Raw genomic sequence first — 11368 nt, forward strand, 5'->3', positions numbered from 1 at the left:
GACTGAAGTGGATAGTCTTTCCTCAACTGAGAAATTAACCGTCTTGTCAACACAATGTTCCACCAAGATGCATTTTGTGAAGGAATATGAGACGAGAAGAAGAGTTGGGCCTTGGTGAATGATCCCCAAAATAATGGTTAGTAGATGGGGGGACAACAAAATAATGGTTAGTAGATGGAGTGTTGTCCCCCAAATATGGAGTGTTGTCCCCCAAATTAACATCATAATGCCTCAACAAAGCCTCCATTGAAGGAATAGGTTGAAATTTGAAAAGCACCAAAGGATCCCAAGATGAAGTGATTTGAGTCATTGTGAATCAACACGTGACATATAGTGCAATCAAGAGCAAACCAAGTAAATTCCCTAATGTTGAGCTCAAAATGCATTAGCTTCACTTTAACAGCCCCAAAACATGCTTAATTATAAAAGAAACATTGTTTATTTAAAAGAAATGTGTTCCCAAAGATTGTCTATATCCCATAAGCACAAATCCACTTGGGAGGGCCCAAACTTTTTATAAATAGATATGCTATCCTCCATTCAGTATTAATCTCGTTTTTGCAAGTTTAAGGTGTTTTTAGTTTGCTGCCCACACCCAATTCGTGGATGACATCGCAATCCAAGCTGTCCATTGCAATCTTCACCTATCTAGCACCTGTTTCTAACCCTCCATCATTCCAACCAGACAACTGCTGCTATCCACCCATCTAGCTGTCATACAGCCTGCCACGTCAGCATACTGCTGCGTTTGCAGGTCCCAACTGCCGCTTTGTCAATTTTCTCTCTCCTCTAAGCTGTCGCTGCTGTTTTCTCTCTCCTTGCTGCGTTTACAGATTTTATCTCTCCTCAACCTACATTTACAGCACACTCTCTCTCTAGATTATCATCTGCATCAGGTCTAGCCACACACAAGCTACATTTAATGATGTTCGACACTCCGAGACTGCCTTGCTGCAATTCGGAATCCGTTCGAAGTATGACACACTCTCCAACTCATTAACCTTGCCCTAACCCTTCAGATACAGGAGTTCAAGGTTCAATATTCATTCACTACATAGTGTGTTTGCTGCATGAGTATTGTATATTCAGTAGTCATATCATTCAAATTCATTCTTTGTGTTCATTGTCTCTGAGTTACCCTAATCCTAACTGTGTTCTTCTATTAGTCTGTGCTTTGACATACGGTGTTATTTGTGTTTCTATGTTAGGGTATTTCTTCACATGGTATCAAAGCCGAGTTCTCTCAGAGAAACCTAGGCCTTAATCTGAAAGCTCTACACAAGAAGCAAGAACAACAAAAGGGCAGATGACTTCGAACACTACTTCCGCACCACTTCTCAGATCCAAGCTAAATCCATCAAGGGACGAGTCAGAGTGGGCCTCACAGCTTGCTTTACAAGCTCCCGACATAGCCAAACAGACATTGAACTACCATGGAGTTCCATGACCTTACAAGATCACTACAGCTAAGTACGATCTCATTTTGATGCATAGAGCCCAACAGCAAATAGAAGGTAAGTCTGAATTTCACCCTTTAGATTTGATGTACCAATCTATTGACCATGCATAAGGGCGGAATCTCCACTTAGGACTAGCCATCCACAAGTGGAAACTGACACAGAGTACACTCCATTGCCTTCATACTTATTCTCTCCAATGCCATGTATATCTACCATTTCAGACTTTGTTAATGATGATTCCCCTTCTCCTATTGGTATGGATGATTTTCATGATGAAGAACATATGTAAAACAATTTCTGGTTTACGAGTAATGAGGAAGACAGATGTGTCTTTATAAACTCAAGTCTAGGTAAGCAGTTGAAACAAGAAACTATGAGTACTCCTTCCCCTTCTTTTCCTTTTTTTCAAAGGTCAAAATGAAGTAGATACATCTTCATCATCATCATTTCAATTTAACGCATTTAATGAACGAAAGGAAACCACATTATTTCCCACACCTACACCTATCACAAATCCATTTAATCTCCCTCCCAATCCATCCTCTTATTCTGCTGCCACATACTTTCGGCCTCCATCACATCAAGTGCACCGCATGTTGCATCTCATGTAGGATCACAAGTGTTTTCATTCACCACACCGAGAGGTTCTTCAAACTTAGGCACAGCCATTAGGACCTCATCTCTTCCTCAACCGGGTGGTGTTCCAACTTTTCCTTACACACTCTCGGGATCATTGCAGCTTGGGTATTCCTCCCAATCTCTCCCGACTATGGATCAATTGGTGAAACAATTTTCCTCCATGGCATTACCTAATGGACCCTCTAGCCATTATGCTCTATCCCAACCGACATTTGGACAAGGCTTACGTCTCCCAGTGCCTCCATCTCCACCGGCACCTTATGGAAACATTCATGAGGTGGTTCAATCTAGGGGTTGTATTTTTGTGTCATAGCAGAAGTACGCACTTCAACTCATGAAATAGTTCACTACGGACCAAACACGACCAATGGCCACACCTCTCAATCCCATTGTCCACTTGTCGAGGGATATCCTAAGTCAGTCCTTTGAGATGCATACCTATAGGTCTATTGTAGGAAAACTTCTTTGGTTAATTCATACTAGGCCAGACTTAGCTTACTCAGTCAACATTCTCGATCAGTATTTCGCAGCACCTAGGATGTCACATTGGTTTATATGTCTTCGTGTGTTGCGTTATTTACAGTGTACTTATTCTCATGGCCTCACTTATGGTTTTGATTTATGTTTGCAAGGGTACACTAATTCTCATTAGGCAGGAGATCCTCTTCATCTTGGGCACAGCTTCCATTTCTTGGTTGAGCCATAAGCAAGAGACGGTGGCGCTTCCAAGGCCGAGGCTGAGTATAGGGCTCTCTTCGATGGCACCACCGAGGCTTACTAGCGATGCTTCACTTCCCTTGTGACTCTCCCACTATTGTCTACTACGACAACCAATGTGCCACTGCCCTTGTGAACAATCCGATCATCACACTATGGATACAACATATGGGAGTCCACTTTCACTTTTCCAAAGAGCAGGTTGAGCTATGGAGCTATGCACTATCTGCCCAGAGTTTGTGCCTTCATCAAACAATTTTGTAGACATTTTGACCAAAGGAGTTAATCGGTCAGTTCTTCAGTACCTTCTACCCAAGATCGGCTTGGGTATACCCTCCCCTACTTCTTGAGAGGATACTTCCCTCTTGCTCTCCCTTCCAGTTTGAGAGGGGACAACTACTTCTCTTGATATGACAGTGATGATGCTTATAATTTTTCCATTCATTTATTCTTTTACATTGTACTTATGGACATTTGTAACTTCATCTGCACTGTCACAATGATATGATTGTAAAAGGACACTTGGGCAAATGAATAATTCCCCTACAAGGACACTGTCCAGGTGGCACCATTGCATTGCATTTTGCGTGAGCATCACATCTTGCATCTCCCTTTGCATTACCCCATACATTGGCATTTTGCTCATGTAAACATACATCTGTGTGCATTTATCCCTTTTCAGTCTTTTGGAGTGGTCGATTTTGGATCCACCATATTCGTGGCATTGCACATGGCAAACTCCAAGGCAGTTCTCCCTAGCTTGCGTACTTGCTTTGCTTGTCTTGCTTGCTTCACATCTTTACTATATTTGTGTCACCCACATCTTAGCCATTCTCCTTCTTCAACACCCAATAATGGTAGGAATAGTATGCTTGTTTTGTGAAGGTCTTGGGTTTGGCCATCCCTTATCACTCTTCCTTTCGGGCACGGATACTCAATAGGATAAAAACTTATTTGAAACCCTCACTTAATGTTAAATCTATCAAAACTACAAAGGCCTCAACAAAAAAATCCATACCTGATTCCATCCGCCTTTACAAGACTTGGTAGGCCACTGGATAGTCGCCATGCACCCTTTATCCGATACCCTATTCTCTCTGGGGTGATCACTTGGGCTCCCTTCGTAAGATAACCATCACCTCTATAGTATTAGTAGGCCACTAGGCAGCTGACGCACACCCTCTGTCCAATGCTCGAGCTGCTCTGGGATGGGATGCCTTGGTTTTTTTTTTTTTTAAGACCAAAAGGGCTTAGCTAGCCTACTTCTTGTGGCACCGTTGTTGGGCCTGAGAGAGGCTGTTGAGCTAAAAATGCATTAGCATTAGCTTCACTTAAACACCAAAGCATGCTTAATTAAGAAATAAACCTTGTTTATTTAAAAGAAATGTGTTCCTAGATAGTGGATGTATCCCATAAGCACAAACCCATTTGGGAGGGCCCAAACTTTCTATAAATAGGTATGCTACTCTATATTCCATCTTAATCTCTTTTTTGCAAGTTTCGGGTGTTTTCTGCCTGCTGTCCACACCCCGTTCATGGAGGACATCGTAGTCCAAGCTGTCCATTGCAATCTTCACTCATCTGGCACCTGTTTCTAGCCCTCCATCATCATTTTCCTACTATTTTCAACCAAGTGACTACTACTATCCACCTATCCAGCTGTTGTACAGCCTACCACGTTAGCATACTGCTACATTTGCAACCCCAGCTACCGCCCTACCAGTTTTCTCTCTCCTCTTAGCTGTCACTATTGTTTTCTCTCCTCCCTACCACATTTGCAAATTCTCTCCTCAGCCTACGTTTACAGCGCACACTCTCTCTAGACTGCCATCTACATCAAGTCCAGCCACACACAAGCTATGTTTACTGTTGTTCAACACTCGGAGGCTACCTTGTTGTGATTCAGGATCCATTCCGAGTACGACACACTCTCCAGCTCACCACCCTTGCCCTGATCCTTGAGATATAGAAGTTCAAGGTTCAATATTCATTCACTGCATAGTGTGTTTGCTGCATGAGCATTGTATATTCAATAGTCATGTCACTTCATTCATTCTCTGTATTCATTGTCTTTGAGTTACCCTAACCCTAACTATGTTCTTCTATCAGTTTGTGCTTTGTCGTGCAGTGTTATTTGTGTTTATGTATTAGGGTATTTCTTCACACACAATAGCCACAAGTAACCCTTTGGAAGTGGCGCTCTAATAGCATGTGGAGATATGCTAAGTTTTGCAAAAGCAAAACATAGTGTATGAGCACAACTAAGACATAGTGAACTCAAACACTAATGCATACACGAAAAAAATGTAAAAATGCAAAATAAAGATAGTTGAGTAATGAACGAATAGATGAATGAAAATGTACAAATTGTTGAAGAAGAGAGCTATCCACAATAGCCAGTGGCTCTCATAAGAGCTGGTTAAGGGAGGTGTCCATGTTGTTAGCACTCAGCTCCCTGCCACGTGGCAATTTTGCCACGTGGCAACAGTCGGACTATCCAACTGCAGTCGGCAGCATTAAATGCAACCGACCTACCTATTTTGGCATTTTTACGAGGCATTCTAAAGACTGAGTTTCCAACAGTTTTGATCACTTGTATCTGACAGATTTCAGCCTGCTAGTGACAAAGACAGCACTCGGACTGACGAAGATCGAGGTCCTCAAGGCGGAGACATACGCAGATATTCTCTCTGCACCCGTGTATAATTCTTCATTCTTATACAGCGTTCTTCACTGCAGATTTTCTGCATTTTACTCTCTTTCTTTCTCTCTTCTCTCTCCGTTCACTCTTTGTCATGGTCATTCGCTTCCGCATTGCTTCACCCTAACACGTGTGTCATGCATCAAATATGGATCCTGAGTGCTATGACGATGTCGCATGGAATTTGTGCAGGGGTTCAAGAAAGTTGCTCACCACAGGGACGCTTTGAGATGGAAATAATGACTGATGAAGAGTACTCAATTCAAGACAAATATTTAAAGAATAGCTAGAATTCACATTCGATCGAATACAGATGAGGACATGATAAGGTGAAATGGGAAACAAGAATTTCCATCTTCACAATTTTTCAGAACACAAGATCCAATTCACCAAATTCTTGATTTGATGCATTCAAAGTATAAGTTTCATGTATCTTTCACAACAGATATTTTCAAAGCTTCTCGCTTACAAGAGAGGGTAATTTGCCATGGTTAAGCATGAAAGCGAGGCAAATTGAAGTGATGGAACTGCCAAATAATAAGGTCCCAAAGGATGAGAAAAATCATTTTCCTTGTAGACAATTTGATCACAACATTTATTTAGAACACCTTCTTCAGAGATAAGGCTCACGATGTCACCGCCTTGAAATATGACTTATTGATGAAGATGATAGTCTTTAATCAGCTTTTCCACAATCTTGTTTGCTGGGAACTCGTACACATTGCGGGGCACTTTTGCACTCTTTAGATATGACAAAAATCCCAGTTATTTTGATATAAGAATACAAACCACAGCAAGAAATGAGTATCAATCATATCTTATGGAAGATGTTACTCGTTCCAATATAATTTTGGAAGGATTTTCTGAGAAGAAGATAGCGTGATGGCAAATAAATATTCAGAAGTTGATGATGAAAAGACAGCCTAGAATTTCTAATGGCCGTCCAGACTTTACACGATTAAGCCATGATCTTCTTATTGTCAAAAATCAAACAAGCACGGGCTTGCCAAAAGAAGCTGCCAAAGAAGATAATGCACCAATAGTTGTATGCGTACTCCAATCCTCTGAGATTCCGTCGTGCTCATACATAGCCTAAAGAAGTCACCAAGATGAAGGCAACAGCTAGAGATGACCATAACAACATACTGAATGGAGATGACAGCAAATCAAGTAAAACACGGCCTAAAGAAGTCACCAAGATGAAGGCAACAGCTATGGATGGCCAGTCAGGAGCTAGAGGTGATAGTGGCCGCAAACTAGAGTGAAACATGGACTGGTGGAGTCGCCAAACTGATAAGCACCAATTGAGGATTACTATGGCAATAGCTGGATGAAGTATCTAATGGATGGAGGGTGCTTGATGGATGGAAGAACTAGGACAAGGATGGAGCAAGTGGTTGGGCAACCTCCTATTTATAGATATGGATCCTCCCAAACTTTGGGTGTTTGCTTGTGAGGCACACAAACTTTGGTAATTTTTGAGTTCTGGGGCTGTTTTAATGAGCTAGTTAAGGTCTAATGTGTAATGAATCTTCTTTGCATTAATATCCTCCTCCATCTTATCATCTCAATGTCGTTTTGCATCTACTAAGAGAGGGACTGGATATGCTAGAGAGATCAATGGTCATTGAGAGTTGTGCCCCTTGAGGTTGTATTTTGTTCTCATCTCATCTATGGAATTCATTGCTCATTCATGCGCATCCCTAAGTTCTCTATTCTTGTGTTCAACATTATTTCTTTTCTTTCTTTTTCCATCCCTCCAATTCCATTGCATACTCCAACAAAATCACAAATATTAAGGACATACTTATAAGTTACAAATGACATGGGGTATTTAGGCCTTGGCATACACACTCCACTAAATATGTTTATGTTCACTGGCATACATAAGCAATCGAGATATTACAAATAGCCAGTAAACAAATAAACACACGTCCATATAGACATTGATTCAAAGATGACAACACCTATTTTTGGGCATATGGATACACAATAGTATGCAATTGGAGAATAGAAAAAGGGTAATTGACACAATGACCGTATGGTCTAGCGGCATGGACACTAAAGCAAAAAATCAAAAGTTCTTGCATAAAGGGCAAACATGCAAACCCACATATATTTGGCATGAGAGACTTACCAAACATCATGCATAAGAAAGGCATCAAAGTAAATGACTTAGATACATAGGCAAAGAGACATGGTAGCCAATGTCAAGCTACTAAAAATTAACCTTAAACTTAAACATCATTTTATTTGCTAAATTCATTCGACTCTAGTATAGCTCCAAAAAACATTCTACATTATATTGGATTAATACAAATTCTAAACTTTGATAAGACAATTAGCTCAAAGCATTCACAATTCTATAATAGGGAATCATGGATATTGCCACTCTCATCCTTGTGATTCTGCATTCAATGCTAGCTCTTCAACACTCATTGTCATCGTCACATGTTGCAACCCTACCTCTCCCTCTTGCATTTGCATCCAATGCTGTCACCCATCCTGTATGCTTTCATCGCCAACTTGCAATACTATCACCCAAGCTGTCCACAATTCTTTTTGGCATCTCTTCACATGCTACTTGGTTTGCATCTCCAACCTCATGCCATAAGCATGTTTGCATTCAACATTCTCTCCCTATTGCCTTGCATCATCACTTCATTGTGGCTAGCCTTTGCATCTCTCACTTGCCTAAGAACTACAATATTTGTCATCCCTTCCCATTGTCACTAGTGCCTTGGCTTCTTCATCAAGTTTCAGCATCGAGTATTGGTGGACTGCTACGCTTGGGATTGTAGATAGACGCTCCAACACCAAGAAATACTCAAGCACCAAAGATGAACACAAGTGTACGCAAAGTGATGGTGAAAGAATACAAAGGTGAAGAGTAACTCAAAGACAATGAAGATGAAAGAAGTGTAAACAATGAATGAATAGAATGCTCAATGCAGTAAACACACTATGCAAGAGTGAACACACTATGAATGAATAGAATGCTCAATGCAGTAAACACACTATGCAAGAGTGAACACAAAACCTTGAACTCCCATGTCTCCAAAGGACCAAGGCAGCGAGAGAAGCTGAAGAGTGTGTTGTACTCTAAAACGATCCCGAATTGCAACAGGCAGTCTGTGTGCATGATCAGCAGCTGCAAACACAGATCTGTGTGTCTAGGTCAGGCTGAAACAGGCAATGGTGGCACAAAGTGTGGGCAGTGTGCTGAGAATGAAGAGGATGATGTAGACAACAGCTGGGACTGCAAAATACAGCCTTCTGCTGCCCCTGGGAAGGCTGGCCGCTGCACAATCTGCACACACAGGTGAGGAAAAGCTGTCTGCAGCAAGCGCAGCTATCCAGAGGCATAAAGGATGATGATGACTGCTTGAACTCTCCATGGACAGGCCATAGAGGAGTTGCCAGCAGTAAATGCAGCAATTTGGGCTGAAAAGACTGATCACCAGGAGCTGGACACCAGCAGTAAATGCAGCAATTTGGGCTGAATAGACTGATCACCAGGAGCTGGACACCAGCTTGGAGCACCATGAACTGAGATATCCACCAATGATGGGGTGTAGACAGCAATGGGACAATGGCACCAGCTAATGGAGAATCTGCAAAAACAAAATGGGCTGAGTGGAAGGGAAGCCTTCTATTTATAGATGTGTGGATTCTCCCAAATTAGGGTTTGGCTTATGGGACACAAACCACTCTCTAGGAAAGTTTGGTAATTTCAATGAAAGTTTGGTAATAACATGTTTTGGGACTGTTTTAAAGAGCTAATTGAATGCTTTAAGTTTCTAATGCATTTTTTAGCTCAATAGGGATCCATCAAGAGAGCATATGTCATACTTCATCCCTCGGCCAGCTCCTCATAGATATAGTAGTTGTTTGACAGCATCTGCTCCTTGGCCATTCATTGCATCACACCTTGTATACTCAACTTGTTTGTTGAGTTTGCAAAACCTAATGTATCTTCACAACCAAGCCATGAAAACATTATCAAAAAAGAGTGCAAGTCAATAAGTTGAAGGCAAAGGGAGAACTACACAAGCAGCAACCCAATGGACTACCTCCCTCAAGGCGTGGTAGAACATGGCAATTTCTTCATCGTGCCTTGACCACATTAGCCAACAATTAGGAATATGGAGCTTGTATGTATGCCCCTCCATTGTGTCCAAATGAAAGAATATGGAGGTAGTAGTGCACTCTACATGTAATCTCCATGCTCCATGGTGAGGCATATCAAAGGTTTCTAGAGATGTGCCTCAATGTTTGTGTAACTTTTACAATCATACTATGAATTGTGTGCATATCAAAGCTTCACCAAGGCAAGGGGATTTTTCACAGCTATGGGCTTCGTCAAATGGGATCAGCAGCACCATTGGGATGAAGCAAGGGATCCCTCTCTCACCTATGCTTCTTGCTGTTTACACCAATAAAGTGGTAGAGGTGATTGATATCTAGGGAGGCTCAGGTTCTATGCTAGTAGGATTTATGATGTGCAACATTTGGAAGGTTCAGGGGACTTTTGTGAACAAAAGAACTTGACAAACCCTTTGATGCCCCAACAAAGTTCCTGCTATGCCTCTTGGCCTCTCGAGGACTCCAGTCTATCATCTCCTTTGTCTTCTCATTACAGAATACAACTTTCCGTTTCTCAAGTAAAGCAATGCATGTGCAGCAACCACAAAATACAAGTACTCTGGATGATGAACAAGAGAAAACCTGACACTTTGAAACTGAACTTTCTAGTTCATTACGGTCTGAACATGCATAATGATGGCAAGTCTAAATAAGAAATAACAGAGAGATGATACTGCAATGTGAAACGCCTGAAAGAATTAATGCAACTCGAGAAGACAAAGTGACAAGGCAAAAGAAAAGGTGTTCAGTGAGATACTTCCATGATCTGCAACTGAGTGAGCGAAATCACTGGCCCTATATAGCACTCCAGTTTGATCATAAGCACCGGAGATACTTATTGAATGTGTGAAATCGCTGGTTCTATATAGCACTCCAGTTTGATCATAAGCACAGGAAATAATAAGTATCCATCACAAGAGACAAGCAACGTTTACAATTGAAAACAGCTTTTTCGGCGTCATGCAGCCCTCACAGGAGGACGAGCACACATTCCCTGTAGGCGATCGGCAGCTAATGCAGAGAGAGAGTTACATGCAGATCCCCCTCCCGGGGCAAAACAAAGAGAGAGAAACAGACTCCTTTCTCCCTTCAGAAGGGCCGTGGACTTACTGTAGAAGAAGCTTTTGTGAGTCTTCGAAGCCTGCCACTTGGCTCCAAGTGCGACTACTGTTGCTATTGCCGCCATTGCTGCTGTCGCTGCCATTGCTACTGTGGTGATGGACGATGCAGATACCTTGCAAGCCGTCGAGAACTGCTTTAGGCCTGGATTTCCATGGCAAGAGGCTTTTCCCTTCTCCCATTCTCTCTTCCTGTGTCGAAAATATCTCTTGTTGTATCGAAAGAATCACTCAAGAGAGAGCAGCCTGACGACCATCGTCGCAGGCGAGAAGCGTGCAAGCTTTGAGTTCTGATTTGACGACTAACTCTCGGGGGAAAAGCCTTCTCTTGCATTTACTTGAAATCACATAAAGTGTTTTACATCATTACATCATTACACGTGCAGCTCGATGTCTCTTTTTGGATTGCAATTTGCAATTTTGTGGTTTTTTAGTTTAAATTACAATTGATATACTTTTTGACATTTATGGAATTTGAATTGTCGGGCATTCCGAGCAAAAGCAGGAGGAGGCGAAAACCCCCGTTCTATAGTGCAACAGGATACTCGGCAATACACACTTCTAGCTATAGACCAAGACACTGGTCG

General features: G+C 41.8%; 1 protein-coding gene across 2 annotated transcripts in view; it reads right to left on the reverse strand.

Moving 5' to 3' along the window:
• Positions 1 to 11125, reverse strand: part of LOC148031138 (uncharacterized) — an 85023-nt gene extending 73898 nt beyond the window's left edge. The window contains exon 1 of one of the 2 annotated variants that reach the window (XM_087684676.1): positions 10774 to 11125. In XM_087684676.1, coding sequence (XP_087540802.1) covers positions 10774 to 10964 — 191 coding nt within the window. In that variant the 5' untranslated portion in view covers positions 10965 to 11125. The remainder of the gene's footprint in view (positions 1 to 10773) is intronic. The other variant, XM_087684675.1, reaches the window with a different exon arrangement.
• Positions 11126 to 11368: the final 243 nt, after the last annotated feature.

The sequence above is a fragment of the Lygodium microphyllum genome, chromosome 9 (assembly GCF_053477565.2).
Source record: "Lygodium microphyllum isolate KBCC chromosome 9, Lygodium_microphyllum_v1.1.10, whole genome shotgun sequence".
NCBI classification, from domain to species: Eukaryota; Viridiplantae; Streptophyta; class Polypodiopsida; order Schizaeales; family Lygodiaceae; genus Lygodium; species Lygodium microphyllum.